The sequence below is a fragment of the Mustelus asterias genome, chromosome 27 (genome assembly GCF_964213995.1).
Source record: "Mustelus asterias chromosome 27, sMusAst1.hap1.1, whole genome shotgun sequence".
NCBI lineage: Eukaryota > Metazoa > Chordata > Chondrichthyes > Carcharhiniformes > Triakidae > Mustelus > Mustelus asterias.
In genome coordinates, this window is record NC_135827.1 from 36,744,899 (window position 1) to 36,772,751 (window position 27,853).

A 27,853-nucleotide genomic window follows, 5' to 3' on the forward strand; every position below is an offset into this window, starting at 1 on the left:
CTCTATCCATGTCTCTGAAATAGCCACAACATCGAAGTCCCAGGTACTGATCCACGCTGCAAGTTCACCCACTTTATTGCGAATACTCCTGGCATTGAAGTATACACATTTCAAACCCTGCTCCACCCCACCTCTGCAATGCCGTGCATTGCAGTCCCCATCCATGCATCCCTCACTTTCAGCCCCACTACTCAGGATCCCTCAGGATATGACAAGGGCATTGGTACCTTCTCTGACCAGAGTCTGACCAGAGTCAGCATTGAGGATGATGTGTGCCAAGAAGTTGTCACTGACATTACCAGTTTTTAAAAATATAATTGCAGTGGATATCATCTAAAGTGTATCAGATTATGACCTTGTAACTTGCTTTTATGTTTCACTTATTGTCTGTATGACCAAGTGGTATATTTGAAATTTGAGACAGACTAATATAATGTACCGAATAAATTCATCGGACTGCTGGATTGACATAGGACTTTATGAAATTGGAGAATTGTATACTGGTTACAATCAGAGCTCCAATGATTTTATCATGGAATATGTTTGTGGCATCTTTCCATTGCCTGAACATTACTCCACACCATCATCAAGCAACTAATTCATTGCAAGGTTAAATATTTTCCAGAAAACTAAACTAATAGCATTTAATGAATTGTCCCCATTGTAGTAATTTTCTTCAGTTTTCTAATTCAAGCCTAAGGGAATCACTTACTGTTCATTTAAACTTGTTGCTCTTTACAATTAATGCGATCATAACATTTTCATCAGTCATTTAGTGACTAAAATTCAAGGCCCATATGGAATAACATCACAGATAACAAAGCCAGCTTCCTGGAAAGCTTTCTTTAACTCGATCTAGAAAGAAATTGGAAACCCATGTCAGCAACATAACAAATCCAATTTAAGCAGACTAAGTGAAGCGGAGTATTAGTGAACTGAGACGGCTGGGAGTTTGTGGAAAAACCAGCATAGTCAATGGGTTATGCTGATGTGAACTACTGAAATGCCTGCTAATCGCATAGGCATTTAGCTGTTGCCCTAAATGTGCGATTCATGCTCGCTTCCAAATTATTCTCAAAACAAAAAGACACTCAGTTCATTTATTTTCCAACTCCTAACTCCAACAACTGACCCACATCAATGCCCAGAGAATTATTTCCAACATACCAGGTTGTCAGGATCGAGACAGAGACCAATCACTGCTCCTCCACTGCCAGGAAGCTTTACTGCGGAACCAAACTGCCAAAAGTAACAGATACAGAGATCACAGTGGAGATTTTCCCCCTCAGTAATTACTGGACTACACATCAAATTTCAATAGAATCGCACTCAAAACCCAATTCAACAGGGAATAATTAACAGTTAATGAAATCAAAGGTGGATTTTGCACCTTAAAATTTTAGTCAGGGATTTGATTGGCTTAGAATCAATTTTGAAAAGGATGTTTTCTATTTCACTTGCTTTTAAACATCCCAAAATAGTCCATTATCATCCACTAAATCACCAGAAAGCACTCTGAAAGCCTAAACAACAGCAACTTGTGTGATTGTTGCACGTATAAGGCAGCTCTTCCACCTTTAATTATTCAGCCACATTTTAAAATCCATCGCCTTCAGTTTTCCTCACAGCATCATTTTTGAAATTTTAAAAGATCGTTGACCAAAATGACAACTATGTGACAACAATTAGTCCTTTCACTTCAACTTACTGTAAAATAATTGTGACTATGGCTGGAATTTTACCGCCTCTACCCGATTCTGGGACGGGCAAGGCTCGCAGAACGGCATTTTCTGTTGGCCTCGAGCTGAATCTTACGAGCCTCGGGCGGGCGAGGCGGTAAAATTCCGGCAAGTATCACTGGTTACTATGCAGCCGATTCTCTGTATTGTTTAATTGTTTGCAAAACTGCAATTCATGTACAACTATGATATACAAAAGAACAGGCAAAATACAGATTTAATTAGCCCGAAAATAAGTTATTTTGAAGAATACCTTTCTGCCAAGTTGCACCATCCTCAAATTTCCTTGGCCCAAACAAGCATCTGTGTATATCGACCTTCACCAACACAAAACATTCATACAGATATTTTGGAAATTAAAGTATCATTTAATCCCATAAAATTATAATTTTTCCTGATCAAAATTAAAAATGGAACTAATATTTCCTCCTTCAAATATTAATTATTTTATATCCTTTGCCTCTACGCTGAGCCAAGCAAGTTGCCCATTAGCTCCTGTCAGTGATAGCATATAAATAGGTTCTAGATGTGTGTGTGTTGTCCAGGAATGATCTTCATTACAGTTTTCCCTTCAAATCTGTGGGCAGATCATCTTATGTTCATTCTGCAGTTGCCGCAAATGGCACAGCAGATCAGAAACTTGTTCTGGTGAGTAAATCATCATGTCATACTTTACAGGATTTCAACACATTGCACCCATCTCTTTCTTTTTCTTTATTCTTTAATGGGATGGGGCATCACTGGCAAAGCCTGCTTTTGCTGCCCATCCCTAACTGAACTGGACATTTCAGAGGGCAGTTAAGAGTCAACCGCATTACTGAGAGTCAGGAGTCACGTGTATTTTTCCTTATCTCTGGGTTTTTTAATCATGGAGGATTTGCCCGAAAAACTTACAGATGCCCCTTCGATACGTCCAGACTCGCTCGGACCGTATCGACATAAATGTTTGAGGGGCAACACTTCTCCTCCTTCGTGACTGTAAGCACCCCCTACTAACCCGCGAAGCTCTGTGTCCCGAAGAGTCCCCTTAATCTGAGCTACACCCCTTTTATATACAGCAGCACAGAGAAAGGTGACATAGGTAGGTACATTACAACAATCCCTTGCAATATGCGGGGCGGCACGGTAGCACAGTGGTTAGCACTGCTGCCTCACAGCTCCAGGGTCCCGGGTTCGATTCCCAGCTTGGTCACTGTCTGTGTGGAGTTTGCACATTCTCCTCGTGTCTGCGTGGGTTTCCTCCGGGTGCTCCGGTTTCCTCCCACAGTCCAAAGATGTGCGGGTTAGGTTGATTGGCCAGGTTAAAAATTGCCCCTTAGAGTCCTGAGATGCGTAGGTTAGAGGGATTAGTGGGTAAATATGTGGGGGTTGGGCCTGGGTGGGATTGTGGTCGGTGCAGACTCGATGGGCCGAACGGCCTCCTTCTGCACTGTAGGGTTTCTATGATTCTATGTATGCCAGACCGCGTAAGGACATTAGGGAACCAGATGGGTCTTTACAACAATCAATGACAGTTTCATTACTGAGACAAGCTTTCAATTCCAGATGTATTCACTGAATTTAAACCCATGCTCCCAGAGCAATAGCCTGGACCTCTGGATTGCAAGTCCAGTGTCAGGACCAATATACCTCCATCTCCCCCTGAATGGTATTGCAGTGCTTAAACTAAGAGATGCTCTTTGTGTATGTTTATTAAACCGTGCTATTTAATATGAAATATACCATGTGATTCATAGAAATCCTACAGTACAGAAAGAGGCCATGTGGCCCATCGAGTATGCACCGACCACAATCCCACCCAGGCCCTACCCCCATATCTCTACATATTTACCCACTAACCCCTCTAACCTACGCATCCCAGGACACTAAGGGGCAATTTTAGCATGGCCAATCAACGTAACCTGCACATCTTTGGACTGTGGGAGGAAACCGGAGCACCCAGAGGAAACCCACGCAGACATGAGGAGAATGTGCAAACTCCACACAGACAGTGACCCAAGCCGGGAATCGAACCCGGGTCCCTGGAGCTGTGAAGCAGCAGTGCTAACCACTGTGCTACTGTGCACTATGGAAACAGCAACATTTTAAAAAACATGCAATAGACAGCAGAATCCATTTAATATGAAAGTAGCATTGTAACCTGAGGTAATTTAACCTAACTCACCAAGCAGGACTCACCTTGTTCAATATTGCTCTCCACTCACTTCAATGTGTAGGACCAGCACTGCACCTATCCCACCAGTTTCCTGACAAATGGTTGTTCTGCTCTTTAGAAAGTGAGTTGAAGCCAGCAAAACAATATCAGTTATGGGCGGTACGGTGGCACAGTGATTAGCACTGCTCCTTCACAGTGCCAGGCATGATTCCTATCTTGGGTCACTGTCTGTGTGGAGTCTGCACGTTATCCCAGTGTCTGCGTGGGTTTCCTCCGGGTGCTCCGGTTTCCTCCCACAGACCAAAAGACGTGCTGATTGGGTGCATTGGCCATGCTAAATTTCCCTCAGTGTGCCCGAACAGGCGCTGGAGTGTGGCGACTCGAAGATTTTCACAGTAACTTCATTGCAGTGTTAATGTTAGCCTACTTGTGACACTAATAAATAAACTTAAAAACTTAAAATTAAAACTTTAAACCCTCTCTTTCAAAGCCAGATAGAGACATTAGAAGATCTTACCTTCGTAGCTCAAAATTTTTGTTCATCAGCTCAGAAAGTTCATGCCAGTTCCTGGACTCCATGGCTACCCTATGCAAAGAAGAAAACATCCTTTAACTTGAGAGCAGCTTGTCTTTTCTGTGGGCATCAGTCTGGAAAGATGCTTTCATTGAATAATAAATCTTCTGGAGCTCTTGTTTTGAGCTCATTATCGGAAACAATCTGTTTGAACTAAAGAAGTTGTATTTTGCCAACATTCTGCAGTCTTCCCCACCCTTATATCCCTTCCTGTACATTCTGATCCCCCTTCCCAGTCTATTGTGCATCTCTCTCTACTCTGAAATCAAATGACCGATGCCACCCAACTGATCTTCCGTGGATTTCTTCTAGCACTTCCCCCACTGATTATCACGAGCTTTTCCAAACTCCACTCCCAAAAAGTCACATTTTAATATATTTTTTCAAACAATACTTTCCATCAGCTGTTTTCATTAAGAATTCAGTTCAGGTTTTCCAACTATCCTTTCAAAAAAGGCATCCATTCCACTTTTTTGATCAGGAATCCAGCACCAAGTTTTTCACATCTCCTTTCAGGCTTCTTTTGTCTTAAGTGCCTTTACACAAACTCCGAGATCCAGCCACCTAATTCCACAATTATTTCAAATAATGTCTTATAAACTATGGTAAGTTTTCACAAACCTTAGCACTAATGCAGATACATTTCTGGCCTTTCATGAGCCAACTTATTTTCAGCTATATCTTTGGATTTACTGAACAGTAGCTTGTTCTTGTTCCAATTTCCTCTATTCCTTTAACTTCAGACTTCTTGGAAAAGTCTCTTCATTTCTCTAGTTTCCTTACCTAGCTCTCCTTCAAGTGCCCTGGCACTGGCTTTCTCAACCATTACTCCACTTGTATGGCTTTTCTTTTAGCAGAGCTGAGAGATATGTTCCCTCTATAGCTGCCTGTACTCAACTGTTATGCAATCAGTTAATAATACTCAAATAGCCTTCCTACCCTAAAGGTGCCTCTGGTTACCAAGCAAATACTTAATACTTTTCCCAGTTTGTTCACTTTTCATGATGTAACCCTCTCCAAGCAGCACAGAAGTACAGTTTGTCTGCAGCATCTGTAAGGAGAGAAAAAAGAGCTGGTGTTTCGAGTCCAGATCAGCTGAACTCGAAATGTCAGCTCTTTTTTCTCTCCTTACAGATGCTGCCAGACCTGCTGAGATATTCCAGCATTTTCTCTTTTGGTTTCAGATTTTGTTTTTATTTAGAAGTACAGTTTGAACTGACTAAACTCCCACACATACAAACACCTTTGTCCAGCATGAATCTAACTAGAGTTTTACCCCTCTAACACAGAAGCACTAAATTGAACCCACTTAAATCCATAAATTATTTCTAATATTTAACAATACAAATATAAATCCCTTAAAAATATCTCTTTCTCCTGACAAGCAGTAAGGTGGGAAAAGTTAGTGGACAGATCTTATTTTCTACATTGAAGGCAGTATATTAATTCAAACTGTTGTTATTGTAATATCTTGGAGAAACATGTGTGGACTTTGGTTGTAACCCAGCTCCCAACATCTTATCCATGTGTTGGAGCTATGACTCTAACACTACATTCTGCACTCTCTCGTTTCCTTCTCTATGAACAATATATTTTGTCTGTATAGCGTGCAAGAGACAATACTTTTCACTGTATGTTAATACATGTGACAATAATAAATCAACTCAAATATAGTATAAATACGACTGACAAACCCCACTGCTGACAGATCTCTCTCTCTGCTGTTCCAGAATATTTCATTATATGGGAAAAGGATGTTCTGCATAAACTGCACACCTTTTATAACCTCATCACAGTGTTCAAATTATTGAATGTATCAACTTTGCAATACATGTCTCAAAATTTAAAAAAGATAGTACCATCAAACTAAAATACTCTCGAAGTATCATGCACACAGCAAAAGCACCGCACGGCCAATTTAGCATTAATTTTGCCAACACCAGAGGGTTGAAAAGTTTAATTGGAAATTGTTTGTTGCCACCCCCCTCTCCATTTATAGTTCACGGAGGAAATTTCTACCCAACAGCATTTAAGTTAACCAATAGACATTACTGCGTAGAATCTCCATACATAATTGCTAAAATTATGCAACTCTTCTCAAAGGTTCTTTACTTAGCCAGATCAGTGAGTTCCGCAAAGGTTTTCATTGCTGCCACAACATCAGAATCACCTGGAAATTAAAAAGAACTTACGGTAAATGAGAATTCATCAGCAAAAAAAAAAGTTAAAAATAGCACCAATGGTGAAATTGGTCCAAACTATGGAAGAGAACAAAATGTTCGGACACGGCTCGATGCTCCCCATTGCCCTCAGAATGGCCATCTGGGGTTAGTTCTGAGAAAAGGACAAGGGAGGCCAAATCCTCCTCTTTACAGGAGAGTAGGTAAATGAAAGAGCAAAGAGTCTTGGAATAGACCATGAGCACCTTAACAGCCCCAGTTATAGAGAATTGAAACTCTAATGTCGAAATGAATTTAAACAGCAGAATGGGGTTTCCTGGGAACTTTCACCAACTTTCACCAAACTCAGGGAGAATCCCTGAGAAAACCAGCCCTTTAGATACAGGGTAGCACGGTGGCACAGTGGTTAGCATCCTGCCTCACAGCGCCAGGGATCTGGGTTCAATTCCCGGCTTGGGTCAATGTCTGTGTGGAGTTTGCATGTTCTCACCATGTCTGTGTGGGCTTCCTCCGGGTGCTCCAGTTTCCTCCCACAGTCCAAAGATGTGCGGGTCAGGTGGATTGGCCATGCTAAATTGACCCTTAGTGTCAGGGGGACTAGCTAGGGTTAATTCATGGGGTTATGGGGATCGGGCATGAGTGGGATTGTGGTAGGTGCAGACTCGATGGGCCGAATGACCTCCTTCTGCACTGTAGGATTCTATGAGTTTCTATGACTTTATGTACTAAAGCTATTAAAGAGGATAGGTCAAAAAGATTCTCAAACGGGTGTGGATTCACTACAAGGACTCAAAAAGGGAGAAAAATATGGTAGCAAACATCTCTGTATATAAAGGGTAGGTGATTCATTAGCAGTTGTCTCACCCAGGCAACAAGGGCTTCTGGAGCTCCCCTTGAGGTGTTAAATTACTTTTCCAGAGTTCCTTTTTCCTAAGTTATTCCAATGTTTCTTCCCCCACCCCCTCCCCCTCCCCTTTCCTCCATTATTACAGCGACTTCAAAAGTAATGCATTAGCTATAAAGTACTTTGGGATGGCATGAAAAATGCTACATAAATGCAAGTCTTTCTTGCCAGTGGATTGCATGGGCTGAGAGGTTGAGGTGATGGTTTGTGGGAGCCAAGCCATGCCAGGACAAAATGTGCTTGACGTATCAGCACTAACCTTTCCCTGTTCTCTCTCATTTGTTTGTGCACAAGGACATCCTAATCATTCTTGGATGGACACATTTAAAGTTCTTCTCTTACAGTCCATTGCAGAAGCACAAGGTCTATCTTTGCTGGAACACCCTTTCAATGAAATCAAATAGCTTTAGGCATCTCTCAAACCATGCAATCTGTAATTGGAACAAACACTGAACATCTGAGGTGTAGCATTAGCACCTGCACATCGTAACATAGCTGTTTCCATAAGTAAATATAAGCTGGAACTACGCACCCAGCCTGATATCACATTCACTTGTGCATTTACAGGTGGAATTCTTTTTTATTTTATTCGTTCACGGGCTGTGGATGTAATTGGCAAATAACATTTGTTGCCCATCCCCAAATACCCTTGAACTGAGTGGCTTCCTTGGCCATTTCAGAGGAGCAGTTAAGGGTCACCAAATTGCTTTGGGTCTGGAGTCACATGTAGGCCAGATCAGATAAGGACAGCAGATTCCCTTCCCTAAAGGACATTAGTGAACCAGATGGGGTTTTTATGACAATCGATGGTAATTTCATGGCCACCATTACTAATACCATTCGAGACTATTTTTTATTCATTGAATTTAAATTCCACCTGCATTAACCTGGCCCTATGGATGACTGGCCCAGAGACAATACCATTATTAAAGTCATGCTGTATGTTATGGTGCTTGTGCCCAACAAAGCAAATAAAAACAGTAATTTTTTTGTCAGCATTGGTCTCGACTAACCAGTGAGCCATCTCTGTCTCACGTTGCTGTGTATTTTTCCAGAGTCACTTGGATCCCCCATATAAGCAAGCCAGAAGTGTGGTGCACAGTTTATATCCATGGTAATATAGCTTCCTAAAATCAAAGAGAAAATAAAATGTATTAAGCACAGGAATGAGTACACTACCTCATCAAACCAGTGATATCCACCACTAGAAAACTAAAACAGCACCTGCATGGTAATAGTATCACTTTCAATTTCCTCTCTATCACTCCTGGCATGGACTTGTAGCATAATTCATTCATCACTGCTGGATGCAAAAACATTATGGCGACTATTTTATTGAAGCATAGAAGATAGGGGCAAGAGGAGGCCATTCGGCCCTTCGCCATTCATCACGATCATGGCTGGTTGTCCAACTCAATAGCCTAATCCTTCTTTCTCCCCTTATCCTTTGATCCCATTCATCCCAAGTGCTATATCCAACCACCTCTTGAATACATTCAATGTTTTGGCATCAACTACTTCCTGTGGTAATGAAGGACCACTCTTTGGATGAAGAAATGTCTCCTCATCTCCATCCTACGTGGTCTACCCTGTATCCTCAGGCTGTGAACCCCACCATCGAGAACATCCTCTCTGCATCTACCCTGTTAGATTTGTTAGAATTTTATAAGTCTCTGTGAGATCCCCCCTTTCATCTGAACTCCGGCTAAAACAATCCTAACTTAGTCAATCTCTCTCCATCCCTGGAATCAGCCTGGAAAACCTTCGCTGCACTCCCTTGAGAGCAAGAACATCCTTCGTCAGTAAAGCAGACCAAAACTGCACACAATATTCTAGGTGTGGCCTCACCAAGGCCCTGTATAATTGCAACAACACATCCCTGCTCCTGTACTCGAAACCTCTCGCAATGAAGGCCAACATACCATTTGCTTTCTTTACCGCCTGCTGCATCTACATGCTTACCTTCAGCGATTGGTGCACAAAGACATCCAGGTCCCACTGCACACTCCCCTCTCCCAGTTTACAGCCATTCAGGGAGTAATCTGCCTTCTTGTTTTTGCTTCCAAAGTGAATAACCTCACATTTATCCAAGTTATACTGCATCTGCAATTAATTAGCCCACTCACCCAACCTGTCTAGATCATGCTGAAGGATCGCTGCATCCTTGTCACAGTTCACCCTCCCACCCAACTTGGTATCATCTGCAAACTCTGAGATGTTACATTTGTTCCCTCATCCAAATCATTAATATATATTGTGAATAGCTGCTACAACATGGACATCTGCGATTCTAGACAAAAGTCTCAATGCCATTTTCTCAAAGGCAACTAAGGATGGGCAATAAATGCTAGCCTTATCATTGACACTGTTTCCCAAAAATGAAGCAAAGAAATAATGAATTTATCTTAACGATTAATAAACTGGAGACTTTAAAGAAGAATGTGATCCCTTTTACTGTGACTGGGCTATTTTGCCATTGAGTTCAACAATTGCTGCTGGATAAAAGAAGGAATAGTGACACATTAGGAAAGGTTATTGTAGGTGGTGCCATACTGTGATGGGGGCTGTGTTGTGACAATGGAATTTATGATAGTGACCTGGTATACTTCCTTTGAAGTTCTTGCTGTTTTTGCATGCACATCTGTTGCATTATCTTGCAACACAGAAACAAGCCATTTGGCCCAATGAGTCCGTACCGATGTTTATGTTGTACACAAGCCTTTTCTCACACTTCTTCAATTCATCTATGCTATTCACCTCAACTACTTCTTGTGGTAGCAAGTTCCACATTCTACTCACTATTGCATCCTCTTCATGGATCTGATATCCCACCTCAAGCCTGTCTGAATCTGTCTCTTCCTCTGGAATATTAACTGTCAGCCATTCTATGAAGAAAAACTGTTTACTACACGACAGGTAATTATAATTCCGGTAACATTGCTAGGAGATATAGAGCACACCAAGCACGCCTTGACCTATCCAGGCTTATGGAATGGCCTTTCAACATAACTGCAACTTGATCAAATTCCAGTTCTGATGTGTGAATCATTTCAGCATTTACTAGTTACTAATTGGCGATTGCTAGATGTTTTGCTAGCCATGATATTGAGGGAAATGGAGACAGGGCCAGTGGATGGAGTTACAGTACATATTTCATGATCTCATTGAATGTTATGACAGACTCAAGGGGCTGAATGGCCTACTCGTGTTCCTGTGGCACTCCTTTGCAATAGCAATACTCTCAACTTTTGGGAAAAACATGTATATTCTGGCTCCAAATTGTCACCCTGACAATTGTCCATGACTTGAAAAAGATACTACAAGGTGGAAGCATCATGGCAGTTCCTAGCATGCTTTGTATTAACATGCAGCATAGTTCCTTTAGAGTTCCTTTCTATTCACATAGCATTAGTTGTTGACAAATGAGGCATGTATAGCTTACAGGTAGTTTGGTCGAGATTTACAAAAATAAGGACACTAATATTTATGAATAGTTTTGTCAAGACTTGGGGTCAAGCCTACAAGCTATGTAAGAAATAAGGACATGAGCAAGTTGCCGACTCATACAGTGGACACTGATTCACTCTATTTCTTCAAGCAAGAGCGTTTTCTATCTGGGATGCAGATCATTTTGTATAAGAGATGAGTTTCCTGTAATGCTTTGCATAAAAGGGTAGTGGAGGCTTATTAATTTCTAACTGGATGAGATTTTGGGGTTTTTTGTGCATATCCCAGGATATTACTTGCGTCTGGATGGGGTAGGAAAGCGTCTGCATTGTCATGGAATAATACTGTGCAGAAGGAGGCCATTCAGTCCATCAGGTCTGGATTAGCTCAAAGACAATCTGAACACCACACTTTATAAAGGGCATAAGTCCCAGTTGAATCCCTCTCCAGCCATCCTGCATTTTTCTCTCATTCAAGTATTTATCCAGCTTCCCTTTGAGGATTACCATTAAAACCGAATCCACCATGCTGCCAGGCAGTGCAATCCAAATCCTAATTACTGTACTAATGATTATTCTTTTGTTCTCTCACCTGAAATCTGTGTCAACTGGTATCAACCCTTCAGTCCTCTGGAAAGAGTTTCTCTTTATTTACTCTATCTAAACCGTTCAGGATTTAAAACTTTTCTTAAATCTCCTCCTAACTTTCTTTGCTCTAATTAAAGCAATCCCAAATTCTCCAGTCTATGTTTGTAACTATAATCCCTCAGGCCTGGAACCACCTAGGTCGACACGGTGGCACAGTGGTTAGTACTGCTGCTTCACAGCGCCAGGGACCTGGCTTGGGTCACTGTCTGTGTAGAGTTTGCATGTTCTCCCCATGTCTGCATGGGTTTTCTCCGGGTGCTCTGGTTTCCTTGCACAGTCTTAACAGGCGCCGGACTGCAGCAACTCGGGGAATTTCACAGTAACTTCATTGCAGTGTTAATGTAAGCCTTACTTACGACTAATGAATAAACTTTACTTCCCTTGACTTATTTTTTATTCGTTAATTGGATGTGGGCATCCTAACTGCCCTTGAGTCGAGTGGCTTGTTAGGCCACTTCAGTGGGCAATTAAGAGTCAACCACATTGCTGTGGCTCTGGAGTCACATATAGGCCAGACCAGGTAAGGATGGCAGATTTCCTTCCCTAAAGGACATTAGGGAACCAGATGGGTTTTTCCGACAATCATTTCAGGGTCATCAGTAGATTCTTAATTCCAGATTTTTAAAATTGAATTCACGGGCGGCACGGTAGCACAATGGTTAGCACTGCTGCTTCACAGCTCCAGGGACCTGGGTTCGAATCCCGGCTCGGGTCACTGTCTGTGTGGAGTTTGCACATTCTCCCTGTGTCTGCGTGGGTTTCCTCCGGGTGCTCCGGTTTCCTCCCATAGTCCAAAGATGTGCGGGCTAGGTTGATTGGCCATTCTAAATTGCCCCTTAGTGTCCCGGGATGCATAGGTTAGAGGGATTAGTGGGTAGATATGGGGATAGGGTCTGGGTGGGATTGTGGCTGGTGCAGACTCGATGGGCCGAATGGCCTCTTTCTGCACTGTAGGAGTCTATGATTCTATCTATGATTCTATGATTCTATGAAATTCCACCATCTGCTGTGGCGAGATTCGAACCTGGGATCCCCAGAACATTCGCTGAGTATCTGAATGACTAATCCAGCAACAATGCCACTGCACCACTGCCTCCCCTAAATCTCTTCCCTGCCCTCCCAATTTTTTTGTGTCCTTCTTAAAGTGTGGTGTTCAGGATTGGATACAGTACCCCAGATACAGCCAAACGTCTTTTAAAATATAGGTTTAGCATAACTTCCAGGCTTCTTTAATCAATTTACATTGTCCATATGCTTCATTCACTGTTTTGTTAACCACCTATAAAGATTTGTGCACACACATACTAGGTCTCTCTGTTCTTGTGCCCCTTTTAAACTTGTACCCTTTAGGTCATCAGTATAAAAGGCATTATTTAAATGCAAGTTTTTCTTTCCTTTTTTTTGTATTGTCTCTCCTCATTCTTCCTACCAAAGGGTATCGCCTCATATTTCTCTGAGTTAAGTTACAAACTAATTTGGAATTAGGTGTCAGCCATTGCTCAGTAGGTAACACTCTTGCCTCTGAGTCAAAAGCTCCAAGACTTGAGCAAACAAACACTCCATGTTTGGAGGTGCTGCACTGTTGCAGGTGCCATCTTTCAGATAAACGTTAAACCAACTTTTACCTGTACAGAGGAGATCCCATGAGGTTTATTTTGGAGAAGAGCAGGGGAGTTATCCCCACTATCCTGACCAATATTTATCTCTTAATCAAAATCCTAATTACATTTTAGCTGGTTAATAACATATTGCCGTTTGGGGGAACTTGCTACATGCAAATTGGCTGCCATGTTGCCGACATTACAACAGCAACTGCACTTCAAAAGTACTTCACTGATCCTAAGCCACTTTGAAATGTTCTGTGGTTGTGAAAGGTGCCATTCAAAAGCAAGTGCTTTTGTATTCTTCTGACCAAAATGCATCACTTCACACTGCTCTGCATTGAATTTAATCTACCATGTTTCTGCCCATTCCTCTAGCCTGTCTTATGTCCTCCTGAAATCTGTATTATCTTCCTCGCTGCTTACTTTTGTGCTCATTTTTAACTCTATGGGACAGGTAGGATGGGCCAGTAAATCTTTTTCATATGTGGGTATGTATCTGATTCGCCTGAAAAGAACCTTGCGACTCTATATAAATTTAACATGCTCACTGATTTTTCTGGGATCTCTGCCCGATTTGACTAATTTTGCAGTCCTGGTAAATCGGACATTAGTCATTTCCTGATGCACGCAGGCATGGCAAACAAAATGGTTGAAATCTCTAATGGGTTCCTAGAATGACTCCGACATAAGAACACAAAGATTTGTGACTTTTTCAACAAGTGTGACTGTGGTGCTCGCTCTTGTGCAAGTCTGGAGTTTCAGTTGTAGCAATCAGCACATGTCCTCCAGGCTGACTCACAAAATGAGACTGAATTTACCAATTTTTTGTGCACCCTAACTCCCTGATGATGAATGACGAGCAGTCAGAGAATGACTCATGGCAGCGATAAATCTAAAGAAAAAGATTAGAAACTGATTGCAGGGAAGCGATGGAGGAGATACAAAAATATATAAAGCTTCTTCGCGTAAGATGAGAACTAGGGGATGAGGTGCTATAATATGATCATCAGTAATAAATAGGGAATTCAGGAGAATTCTCCTTACCTACAGAATGGTTAAAATGTGGGACTTGTGACCAAAGAGAGTAGTTCAGGTGAATATAGTTTTCAAGGGGACGTCCCATTGACAAGGAGGGAGAAAGGAATAAGATATACTGATGGAGTTTGAAGAAGAGAGGTGGGAGATGCAAATACTACTATGGATCTTTTGGGCTGAATGGTCTGTTTCTGTGCTGTATGTACTTTGTAGTACTTAGCAGTGAAACACACTCGCATTGCCAAACATAGTGTTTTATCAATGGTAAACCAAAGATGATTGTAGTCTCGAGGGGTGATTTTACACATTCTCTGAAGACGCATGAATTCAATCTATCCATTCTCAAAAGGTTCCCTTACCATAACCCTGTTTCTCCATCAGTTGCTTGCTGAAATCCATGTAAACAAGTCCCTCATAAACCTAAATTAAGAAAGAAGTTTCACATTTGAACAATGTGACAAAATATTTTTCAGTAATACCTTCAATCTGACCCTGTGTTGACAACAAAATATTACTTCAGCCAAAGTGAATGTTATCAATGCACAGCCATTTTGTACATAGCAAGATCCCACAATCAGCAGCAAGATAAATGACCAATAAGTCTGTTTTTTGTGTATTTTTTTACCCCTCACAGGATGTGGCCATTATTGGCAAATCCAACATTTATTGCCCAGCATTAATGATCCTTTTAGAAGGTGGCGGTGAATTGCCTCCTTGGCAAATGAATAACTGGCTAGGCCATTTCAGAGGACATTTCCAAACCCACAACCTAGAAGGACAAGGGCAGCAGATGCATGGGAACACCACCATCTGAAAATTTCCCTATAAGTACACACCATCCTGACTTGGAACTATAGCACCGTGCCTTCACTGTCAATGGGTCAAACTCCCACCCTAACAGCACAGTGAGTGTACCTACACCACATGGACTGCGGTGGTTGAAGGTGATTGCTCACCACCACCTTCTCAAGGGCAACCAGGGATAGGCAATAGAAAATGCTGGCCAGTGATGCCAACATTTTGCATCAGAATAAAAAAGGAAGAGTCGACCACATTGGTTTGGATCTAGATTCACATATAGGCCAGATCAGGTAAAGACAACAGATTTCCTTCCCTAAACAGCACTAATGAACCAGATGGGTTTTATGCCAATCCAGTAGTTAGAGTAGGTCACCATTAACTGATACTAGCTAGGTGTTAATTGAGGGGAGGATGTCAGCTAGGGTAGGTGTTAATTGAGTGAAGGATGTCAGCTCGGGCATAGGGAGAACACCCATGACTTTCAATAGTGCTACAGAATCTTTAATATTTTCAGAACAGGTGGGCTTGGTCACAATTTAACATTTTCATCCATGGATCTTTGAAAAGACAGCACTCTCTCCGTGCTGCACTGAGTCCCAGCATAGATTATGTTCCCAAATCCCAGAATGGAGGGGGACAAACTACCTCTTCTGTTTGAAGAATAGATGGACATACCAATTTCAAAATCAGGCTGATGGAACATCTGATTTGTGCCAATTTAATGGTCCATCTAATTTTGTGGTGAGTTATTTTTCTGGTCGTCAGATGTTTATATTAAAAATACCATTAAACTAAAATTAAAGAGTAATGATATACTTTAGACGTGTTCAGAATTTCCTGGTATTAGACAGGATTTAGAACTTTGTTCTTAGCCAGGTACAGCATTGCCTATCGCCCACACATTCTACCCCACGACCTTCTGACTCAGAGTTCAGTGCTTCCAATCAAATTAAACTGACACCTCTTGTTTCATTCAAATTTCATTCGCTTCAATCCATTAGATTTCTAATATTTGAACTGTACCTGGACCACTCGATCCTGAAGTCCTGCTGTAATCATTAACTCTTCAGTCTCTACATTCAGAATAAAGTTTGCCCGAAGTGGCTTTGGTAAATCCTGTCAGAGAAACTAAATTAGTTCAAAAGATTGGAAGAAAGGATTCGTTCCGTGAAGACAACATGTGCTTTGTTCCATGCCATATAAATTAAATGTGAAGGGACATTATGGAACAGTAGGTTAGTGCCCAAGATACAAATCCAACCTAGGATAATGGGATAGAAGATCTCTGAGGGTGAAACAGAAATGTTTAGGTTCACGTGAGTATTAGCTGCTTGGTTGAGATACAAAAGGGTGATTGGTGCCGACGGAACTAAAGGGTAAATTTTCAACATGCGAGCTATCAGCATACAAGGAAACATGTGTCACTACCCATAACTTCCCAAATCCCAGAATGGAGGGGGACAAACTACCTCTTCTGTTTGAAGAATAGATGGACATACCAATTTCAAAATCAGGATGATGGAACATCTGATTTGTGCCAATTTAATGGTCCATCTAACTTTGCGGTGAATTATTTTTCTGGTCGTCAGGGTGTTCTATTTTTTTTAATTCTTTTGTGGGACATGGGCATCGCTGGCTGGCCAGCATTTATTGCCCATCTCTTGTTCCTGAGGGCAGATGAGAGTTAATCACATTGCTGTGGCTCTGGAGTCATACAGTAAGGTTTATTTATTTATTAGTCACAGTTGGCTTACATTGACACTGCAATGAAGTTATTGTGAAAATCCACTAGTCGCCTGTTCGGGTACACTAAGGAGCAATTTAGCATGGCCTAACCTGCACATCTTTGGACTGTGGAAGCACCTGGAGGAAACCCACGCAGACACGGGGAGAGCGCGCAAACTCCACACACTCCACACCAAGCCGGGAATTGAACCCGGGTCCGTGGCACTATGAGACAGCAGTGCTAACCACTGTGCCAGACCAGATAAGGGTGGCAAATTCCCTCCCCTAAAGGACATTAGTGAACCAGATTGGTTTTTCCGACAATCGACAATGGTTTCACGGTCATCAGTAGATTCTTAATTCCAGAACTATTTTACTGAATTCAAATTCCACCCACCATCTGCTGTGGCAGGATTTGAACCCATGTCCCCAGAACATTAGCTGAGTTTCTGGATTAATATTCCAGCAATAATACCACTAGGCCATCACCTCCCCGGGTGAAAATTTGTTGGGATGCGTGCACGATTGCTTGATATTTACTCTCAGTGGCCACTGGCTTGGCATGGCAATTGTGGAGGTGGGCAATTTGTTCTCATACTCATAGAAACAGGAGCAAGGCCATTCAGCTCCTCCAACTAGATCATGGTCAATTTGCATCTTAGCTCCTCACCTCTGTAACTCATTGCCTAACCAAAATCTATCAATCCCAGTTTTAAAATTTGCAATTATTCCATCAAAGAGTTGGTGTTCTCGTGGGAGATGGAGAAGAGAGAAAATTGACAAGAGGAAGAAAAGCTCCACAAAATTATTCTAATTGCCCTTCTGTGATGGTTCTGTGAAATTATTAAAAAAGATAAAAGGTCAGCACATAATTACTCACATCATCAATTAAATCATAGAACTTCATCAAGCACTTCACTGTGGCTGAGACAATAGCACTGTAAAAAGAACAAAATCATGTAGAAGTGAGACTGTCACAACTCTACGAACATCGTCAGAACATGGGAATTTTGCAACAGGTATGAACTGCACATAATATTTTAAAGTTAAAGTTTATTTATTAGTGTCACATTAATACTGCAATGAAGTTACTGTGAAAATCCCCTTGTTGCCACACTCCGGCACCTGTTCAGGTACACTGAGGGAGAATTTAGCACGGCCAATGCACCTAATAGAACGTCTTTCGGACTGTGGGAGGAAACCGGAGCACCTGGAGGAAACCCACGTAGACACGGGGAGAATGTGCAGACTCCGCACAGACAGTGACCCAAGCCGGGAATCAAACCCGGGTCCCTGGAGCTGTGAGACAGCAGTGCTAACCACTGTGCCGCCACCATTAAAAAATCTAGGTGAAGGCACATAAGACCCATATTATAGGAGGGCACAAAGTTAGAAAGGGTAGCAGAGAAGATAAGCTAGATGACACAAAACCTGACCGTACATTGTAGAAGGACAAAGAGATAATGGATTCCTGAGTGTTAAGGTGCTGGGAAAATTCAGTGAAGTCCTGTAGATGGTACAATGGATCTTAATTTCAAGACAGTGAGAAAAGAGATAAGGAAAATAACAACTTGCATTTCAATAGTGCCTTTCACAACCTCAGGACATTCCAAATTGTTTCACAACCAATTATGTACTTTCAAAGTGTTGCAACGTAGGGAGCACAGCAGCAAACAGCTTCTTCCCTGCTGCTGTCAGATTTTTGAATGGACCTACCTTGCATTCAGTTAGTCTTTCTCTACATCCTAGCTATGACTGTAACACTACATTCTGCACTCTCTCGTTTCCTTCTCTATGAACGGTATGCTTTGTCTGTATAGCACACAAGAAACAATGCTCTTCACTGTATGTTAATACATGTGACAATAATAAATCAAATCAAATGTGTGCACACAGCATAATGTGACTTCATTTTTTAACCTTTCAAATTTTACCATTACGCTTCACAAGCAGCAATGTGATAAAGGCTGTTTCAGAGGTTTTGGTTGAGGAATAAATAGCGGCTAAGACAGCGAGAAAAACTTTCCTGCGATTCTTCAAAATCTGGGATCTTTCAGTTCGGTTTAATGTCTCATCCAAAAGATGCTACCTCTGACAATGGAGGGCTCCCTTAGCTGTGGAATGTCTACCTAGAATTTATGCTCAATTCTCTGGAGTGGGAGTTCAACCCTCAATTTTCCTTCTGAGAAGTGTAGTGCTGCTCACTAAGCGATGGTAGATGCAGACTACATGATGTGTGCTGTGTAAACACAAACTCCAATCCACTTTCCCAACTCCCGCTGGCTCATAAAAGAAGAAACCAGGCTGAGTCAAGTTGTTTATGGGAAAAAGGGGAATGTTAGGGTTAGGGTTAAATCAGAACAGACTTGAAAAGAGAGGATCATACGGCTAGACAGGTATAAGGCAGTACTGATAGCAACTTACAAGCAGAGGCTCGCGGCTACACTGCTCAGAGATATTTACCTGACACAGAAGAAGAAGTCAAATAAGAGTTTGAATTTTTAGATTAAAGTTCAGTTAATTATGATCTATTTCACCAGGGAGATAAGAAGAAAGTGAAAATTAAGTGCCAGAAAAGAGAGTTTCATCTGTCTAGCTCAAGTACTCCACAGGTAACAGCTGCTTCTCAAATAAGTTCCAATATTTTTGACTTCGAAGAACCTTTGAGATTGGACTCATAATCTGTCACGGTCAAGATGAGTAGTGTAGGAAGTCTCACAACACCAAGTTAAAGTCCAACAGGTTTATTTGGGGTCACGAGCTTTCAGGGCGCTGCTCCTTCCTCAGGTGAGTTGACTCCATTCACCTGATGAAGGAGCTGCGCTCCGAAAGCTCGTGATTCCAAATAAACACATTGGACTTTAACCTCGTGTTGTGAGACTTCTTACTGTGCCCACCCCAGTCCAATACCGGCATCTCCACATCAAGATGAATAGTGACAGAACAGTGATGGACGGAATATGGTGACGGTCCCATCTTACCTAGCTTTTAATAAAAATGTACAGCTGTTCTATTACAAATCTCAGCATCTTGACAGAGCAACATGTAGACAAAACAAATACCAGAGACAACAGTGATCCACTGGAAATATCTGGCCGCTTCTAGCTAAAAAAGCCTCAGCACTGTTAATTACAATTCAACTAATTTGCATAAAGGTCAACACAGGATCATTCCATTTCTGCTTAATTTATAAGAATTGCTAAGTTGCTGGTTGTGGAATAGATGGCCACAGATGAATGTGGATGATATAACATACAAAGCCATGCACTGCCATTTCAAAAACAAAAGTACTTAAAATATTTAAACATTGTAAATCTTTTCCTATTTTCCAACTGTACTCCCTCATCACATTCACGGGTTTCTTGGTTGCAAAGGAATGTGATAGTTTGTCAATTATAGCCTTAAATAAATCTGACAGGATGTAAGTTTGAACAGTATTGGATGGAATTGTTCTGAAATTTCTCAAGTGACCTGGCTGATCCTTTCAAAATCTCCCATTGTGAGGACAACTGGCAAAATCCTCAACGGAACTAAATCTCGCATCTGGGTCTCTCCTGGAGGTCAAAATCTTTTGTTTTGTAGCAGTCAGGCACAATGCTAAATAATTGGAATCCTATCCGCTTCTCCAAATGTTAGCATCACATCTTCATTGACCTAGATTAGTGTGTCAAAGTTAAAATTGTTATTTTATCAATTCCCTCCATGGCTTTGTTGCATTTGCTTTCATCCATCCTTCAAATCCCTCTCATGCCTGCAAACTGTCTGAAAGAAGCTGGGGCTATTTTCAAGTTTATTTATTAGTGTCACATGTAGGCTTACATTAACACTACAATGAAGCTACTGTGAAAATCCCCTAGTCGCCACACATACAACGCTTGAGAGACCTAGATAGAGTGGACGGGGGGAGGATGTCTCCACTAGTGGGAGAGACTAGAACTCAAGGGCACAACCTCAAAGTGAAGGGATGCTCTTTTAAAACTAAGATGAGGAGGAATTTCTTCAGCCAGAGGGTGGTGAATCAGTGGAAGCCATTGCCACAGAGGGCTGTGGAGGCCAGGTCACTGAGTGTCTTTAAGACAGAGATAGCTAGGTTCTTGATCAGTAAGGGGATCAAGGGTTATGGGGAGAAGGCAAGAGAATGGGGATGAGAATCATATCAGCCATGATAGAATGGCAGAGCAGACGCGATGGGCCGAATGGCCTAATTCTGCTCCTATATCTTATGGTCTTCTGGATTTATGGGTACACTGAGGAAGAATTTAGCATGGCCAATGCGCCCAACCAGCACATCTTTCAGACTGCGGGAGGAAACTGGAGCACCTGGAGGAGAGGAGACTGAGAGGTGACTTTATAGAGGTCTTTAAAATTACGAAGAAGATTGTTGGAGTAGAAATAAAGGTGCTTCCACCTGTGGGGAGTCCACAACCATGGAGCATAAACATAAGATAGTAACTAATATGTCCAGCAAGGAATTCAAGAGAAACCTCTTTACTCTGAGAACAGTTAGAAATGTGGAACTCGCTACCATAGGGAGTAGGTAAAGTGACTAACTAAAAATTCATTTTAAGGGAAATTGGATAATCACATGAGGGAGAGAGGAATGGAAGGATATGCTGTCAGTATCAGATGAAGTAGGATAGAAGGAAGCTAGAGTGGAGCACAAACACCAGCTTTGGACCGAATGGCCTGATTCTGTGCTATAATTTCTGCGTAATTCTATACATATATGCAAGAAATTATATTCTACAAATTCAAAATGGAAAATATAGGGGAGAGAGCATAGCTCGAGAAGAAAGTGCCAACAAGCAGAGAAATCAGTTCTATCATTAATCTGGGATCACTATAAAGCACCCAGCTATTAGTATCATAGTAACAGTGCCACTCCAGCCATTCCAGCAGCAATATTACTCTCAGAGGATCCAACAGTCGCACAGTCTGCGAGCTAAGAAGTTTACATAAATGAACTGAGGGGAATAATTCTTGACTAACGCCTTCTATCTAAGGACTTAGACAATACAGTTTTTATTGAAATATATAAGTCAATACATTTGCTCAAAAACTTAACACCAACCTGCTTCCAGCAAGGCCCTGCGGAAAGACAGTCACAGAGAAAATTAGATAATGTGTGTCTCAAAACTACACTGAAAATATTCCCAAAAGGATTCCCCTTCCCAACAGTTCAGCTGGAGTGATAATTTGAGTCACAGAGATCGTGATCATCAGTTTGAGCCTCGTTTTCTTTCTGTAACATCCACTTCTTCCTGCTCATATCCAGCCACCCTATACTCATGTCTTTCACCCTCATCATAGCTCCCGTACCACAAACATCCTACTTCATCTGAGGCCAGAACATTATGTGATTTCAAGAAGAAATTAGATATAGCTCTTGGGGCTAAAGGGAGCAAGGGATATAGGGGGGAAATGGGGATCGGGATATTGAATTTGATGATCAGCCATGATCAAAATGAATGGCGGAGCAGGTTTGAGGGGCCGAATGGCCTACTCTTGCTTCTAGTTTCTATGAAACATTAAGACATCTCACCTTATCAGCATATCCTTTTGTTACATATTTACCATTCAGTACCATTGAATGTAGTGCCCTTGGACTTCACACTCCTCTATTAGACCAAATCATAGTTTCTTGAAGTGCCATTGTTTCAAAACAAGCATGAAATATTAGAATAATAAAAGCAGAAAGTGTTGGAAAAGTTTAGCAGGGCTGGCTCATCTGTGAAGAAAGAGTTAATGTTTTGAGTCCAATATGACTCTTCTTTCGTTGAGTTCAGAAGAAGTCATATTGGACTTGAAACAATAACAGTGTTTCTCTCTCCATAGATACTGCCAGGCCAGCTAACTTTTTCCAATGCCTTACATTTTTATTTCAGATATCCGTCATCCATGTAATTTTGTTTTTTTTTCCTCATTCATGGGACATGGGCGTCGCTGGCTAGGCCCGCATTTATTGCCCATCCCTAGCTGCCCTTAAGAAGGTGAGCTGCCTTCTTGAATTGCTGCAGTCCACGTGCTGTGGGTTGACTCACAATGTCGTTAGGAAGGGAATTCCAGGATTTTGACCCAGCGACTGCGAAGGAACAGCGATATATTTCCAAGTCAGGAGGTGAGTGGTTTGGAGGGGAGCTTGCATGTTTTGTTCCCATGTATCTGCTGCCCTTGTCCTTCTAGATGGAGGTGGTCGTGGGTTTGGAGGATGCTGTCTAAGGATCTTTCGTGAATTGCTGCAGTGCATCTTGTAGATAGTACACACTGCTGTTACTGAGCGTCGGTGGTGGAGGGATTGAATGTTTGTAGATGTGGTGTCAATCAAGTGGGTTGCTTTGTCCTGGATGGTGTCAAACTTCTTGAGTGTTGTTGGAGCTGCACCCATCCAGGCAAGTGGGGAGTATTCCATCACACTCCTGACTTGTGCCTTGTGGATGGTGGACAGGCTTTGGGGAGTTAGGAGGTGAGTTACTCGTTGCAGTATTCCTAGCCTCAGATCCGCTCTTGTAGCCACATTAAAAAAATTAAGTGCATTTAAACATTAGTGTACACGAATCTCTTCAGAAATATACTCACCACCTGCCGTGGTATATTAGTGTCATATTTCAGAGTGAAGTTCCGTTTGGCCAAGGCGATTCTAGAAAATTGGAACACAAAGTTCATCGATAGATTTAATTGAACTGCAGGAAAAAAAAGTGTTATTCTTTAAAATCATCAGAGTTCTATTTTTTAAAACAATAAGCACGATTTGACTTGGAAAGAACTTGCCACCTTGTATCATCTTTTATAATCTCAGGATGTCCCAAAGTGTCAATGAAGGGCTGCAGTGAAAAGTCTGGGAACTACAGGCCACTGAGCCTCACATCTGTGGTGGGTAAGTTGTTGGAAGGTATTTTGAGAGACAGGGTCTACAGGCATTTAGAGATGAAAGGACTGAGTAGGGAGTCAGCATGGCTTCATGAGTGGAAAATCATGTCTCACAAATTTGATTGAGTTTTTTGAAGAGGTAGCCAAGAAGGTAGATGAGGGCAGTGCAGTTGATGTTGTCTACCTGGACTTTAGCAAGGCCTTTGACAAGGTACCGCATGGTAGATTTTTGCATAAGGTTAAATCTCACAAGATCCAGGGTGAGGTAGCTAAATGGATACAAAATTGGCTTAATGACAGAAGCCAGAGGGTGGTTGTAGAGGGATGTTTTTCAAACTGGAGGCCTGTGATCAGCGGTGTGCCTCAGGGATCAGTGCTGGGTCCACTGTTATTTGTCATTTATATTAATGATTTGGATGAGAATATAGGAGGCATGGTTAGTCAGTTTGCAGGTGACACCAAGATTGGTGGCATAGTGGACAGTAAAGAAGGTTATCTTGGATTGCAACGGGATCTTGATCAATTGGGTCAGTGGGCTGACAAATGGCAGATGGAGTTTAATTTAGATTGAACCAGGGCAAGCCTTACTCAGTTAATGGTAGGGCGTTGGGGAGAGTTACAGAGCAAAGAGATCTAGGGGTACAGGTTCATAGCTCCTTGAAAGTGGAGTCACAGGTGGACAGAGTGCATGCTTGGTTTCATTGGTCAGAATATTGAAGTTGTACAAGACATTGGTAAGGCTACACTTGGAATACTGTGTACAGTTCTGGTCACCCTATTATAGAAAGGATATTATTAAACTAGAAAGAGTGCAGAAAAGATTTACGAGGATGCTACCGGGACTTGATGGTTTGAGTTATAAGGAGAGGCTGGATAGACTGGGACTTTTTTCTCTGGAGTGTAGAAGGCTGATGGGTGATCTTATCGAGGTCTATAAAATAATGAGTGGCACAGATCAGCTAGATAGTCAATATCTTTTCCCAAAGGTAGGGGAGTCTAAAACTAGAGGGCATAGGTTTAAGGTGAGAGGGGAGAGATACAAAAGTGTCCTGAGGGGCAATTTTTTCACACAGAGGGTGGTGAGTGTCTGGAACAAGCTGCCAGAGGTAGTAGTAGAGGCGGGTACAATTTTATCTTTTAAAAAGCATTTAGACAGTTACATGGGTAAGATGGGTATCGAGGGATATGGAACAAATGCGGGCAATTGGGACTAGCTTAGGGGTTTAAAAAAAAGGGCGGCATGGACAAGTTGGGCCGAAGGGCCTGTTTCCATGCTGTAAACCTCTATGACTCTATGAAGTACAGTTGAAATGTAGGCTGGAATGGTATGGCCAGTCACACCGGAGGGATTTTCCCATCCCGCTGCAGTGAATGAAACTTTGGCTGGGCGCCAAATTCTCCGAGTGTGGCGTGAACAGCTGTTAAGATCGCATCCTGTCACAGTGTAGGAAATGTAGCAGCCAATTTACAGACAACAAGGTCTAACAGACCAGATAACCTCATTTTGCGATGTTGGCTGAGGAATAAATATTGGTCTGGACACAGGGGAGAACACCCCTGCTGTACCACTCCATCTGACGAAGGAGCATTGCTCCGAAAGCTTATGGTATTTGCTACCAAATAAACCTGTTGGACTTTAACCTGGTGTTGTGAGACTTCTTACCGTTCCTCAAAATAGCAGCCCTGGGGTATTTTACGTTCACCAAAGAGGGCAAACCTGGTTTAAAATCTCATTATTATGAAATGCATTGTTGCCAATCCATTGCCTAAGCTGGTGAATTCAAAGAATCTAGAACTTTTCTTACCCTTGTTCAGAGCAATATTGGTAGAATTTCTTACAGGTTGCTTGCAGTAACCTCAGGCCACCCAGGTACCTGCAAAAAGACCTCAATTTAGCACTTTCACATACACACATGTTTCTCCCACCATTCAACGCTTCAGCCTATTCCAGAGTGCCACCCTATTCCAATTCAAACCCATTCTCTGAAATACTCAGGGAAATCCCGATGGAGTCAGCATCTCACGATACAATAATGTTGAACGGTGGCGTAGTGATTGTATTATTGTAAAAGTCCCACAGATTTGCCAATCCCCATAAGGGAGTGGTTTATATCTGCTCTACCTACTTAAGTCCAGCTTTTAGTGACTGGCTTTTCAATAGCCTCTCCAATGGCCTAACAAGCTACTCAGTTGTAGAGGCAATCACTGCTTCTCAGGCCGAGCAATGATGGGCAATAAATGCAGCCCTGCCACTGTTACTTGAATTGAATACAGAGTAACGCTGGTTTGACATGCTTAATGTCACCATTCACTAAAATCAGGCTTGGTAGTGATTCTCTCTACTGTTGAATAGCCGCTGTCTAATCTCACATATGAAGAGTGGCCAAAATGGACAAAGTTCCAGACATCTGCTGAACATCAGTCCAACAAGAAGAAAGCTAAACTCATGATTCAAGCTCATAGTAATTGGGATTTTGAAAAACATTCAAAATATCATCTAGCACTCCCACTCATCAAACATTGCTCCTGTCTGGAATTTTAGTGTACAGGAGGATTGGACAAATCTACAATGTTGCCTTCCTCCACAGTCAATTAATCAGATATCCCATGCACACTCAGTCTTCCAAATGGAGACTGGGACAAGTTGAACAACATGACTAAAAGCCTACATGTTATTCACTACGGATTACCACTGCCTTAGGAACATAAACCCAGTACAAATCATCAACCATCCAAGGGGGGAAAGAAATAACTATTTTAATCAGCCTCAATCTTAAGTAAAGTGTATTTTTGTTTTTTTTCAAGCAGGGACAGGTCATGTTCAAATTATCAAAGAATGAAGTAAATTTGAGGCTTCCATAGAGACATTACAATCATTGGATAAAATGGAGATAATTTGATAATTCTCCTGTCAACACTGCTGTAAATAAGTGGGATTATTTCTCTCACATAATTTGCGTCATGCAACTATCGTAAGACCATAAGATGTAGGAACAGAATTAGGCCTTTTGGCTCATTGAGTCTGCTCCGCCATTCAATCATGGCTGATTCTCAACCCCATTCTCCACCTTTTCCCCATAACCTTTGATCCCCTTACCAATCAAGAATCTATCCATCTCTGTCTTAAAGACACTCAATGACCTGGCCTCCACAGCCTTCTGTGGCACTGAATTCCACAGATTCATCACCCTCTGGCTGAAGACATTCCTCCTCATTTCGGTTCGAAAGGATCGTCCCTTTACTCTGAGGCTGTGCCTTTGGATCCTAGTCTCTCCCACTAATGGAAACATCTTCCCCATGTCCACTCTATCCAGGCCTTTCAGTATTCTGTAAGCTTCAATGAGATCATATCCTCCACTCACCGCACTTTGCTGGAGAAACTATCCTGCTTTAAGTAGGAGACTTTGCTGTGGTCTTGGTCATGGCTTCAGTTTGCTGTAGTTCATGCAGACTCTGTATCAATAGACTGTATTTTGCTGTGGACTGTTTGCTCTGATTCCTGCCCTTCCACCGACACACTGTCTGACACAGCAGTGTCAATATTTTTAACGGACACTAAATGTGTCTGCTGATAAATTAGCAATCTGTATCATAAAAATCATAGAATCATAACGGCAAAGAGGAGACTATTTGACAATTTGTGCCTGTGGCTGCTCTTTAAAACAGCTTTGCAATTAGTCCCATTCCCCCACTCTTTTCTCATAACCCTGAAAAATGTATCCCCTCGAAGTGTTTATCCAATTCCCTTTCGCAAGTTAGTGAATCTCCTTCCACCAGCCTTTCACGCAGTGTATTTCAGAACAGAATTCGCTGTGTTGAAAAAGAATTCTGTTTGGCAAAAGAACTGGGGAAGGGTAGATAAACTTATACATCCGTACGCTGAAATATAAATGCTACTTTATAACCTGCTGGTGAAATGATGAAATAATTGACTGCACTGAAATGTGTTTATAATCGTTAAAGTTACAAACCCTTCCTTCCGACTGATCCCATGTAAATCTTGCAAGCTACCAAACTCTGTGGGATCGTTGAGAGGATGGGGTATCAGCATCTGAGGAAGTTAAAAGTGGAAAGCAACATTAGAATTAGAAAACACTTTGGGGGAAACTTGCAGTTGGCTGAGCTTTCAGAAGACCACCTGACTTTCTTTAGCTATAGTTTTAATCATAGAATCC

General features: G+C 41.8%; 1 protein-coding gene across 1 annotated transcript in view; it reads right to left on the reverse strand.

The window, feature by feature from the left end:
* Positions 1–212: 212 nt before the first annotated feature.
* Positions 213–27,853, reverse strand: part of gkup (glucuronokinase with putative uridyl pyrophosphorylase) — a 69,275-nt gene continuing 41,634 nt past the window's right edge. Inside the window, exons 11-23 of the mRNA XM_078199199.1 lie at positions 27,650–27,729; positions 25,484–25,552; positions 23,388–23,448; positions 21,883–21,899; positions 17,692–17,749; positions 16,110–16,202; positions 14,645–14,705; positions 8,566–8,679; positions 6,581–6,638; positions 4,412–4,480; positions 1,993–2,056; positions 1,168–1,239; positions 213–855 (exon numbers count right to left, since the gene is read on the reverse strand). Coding sequence (XP_078055325.1) covers positions 787–855; positions 1,168–1,239; positions 1,993–2,056; positions 4,412–4,480; positions 6,581–6,638; positions 8,566–8,679; positions 14,645–14,705; positions 16,110–16,202; positions 17,692–17,749; positions 21,883–21,899; positions 23,388–23,448; positions 25,484–25,552; positions 27,650–27,729 — 885 coding nt within the window. The 3' untranslated portion in view covers positions 213–786. The remainder of the gene's footprint in view (positions 856–1,167; positions 1,240–1,992; positions 2,057–4,411; positions 4,481–6,580; positions 6,639–8,565; positions 8,680–14,644; positions 14,706–16,109; positions 16,203–17,691; positions 17,750–21,882; positions 21,900–23,387; positions 23,449–25,483; positions 25,553–27,649; positions 27,730–27,853) is intronic.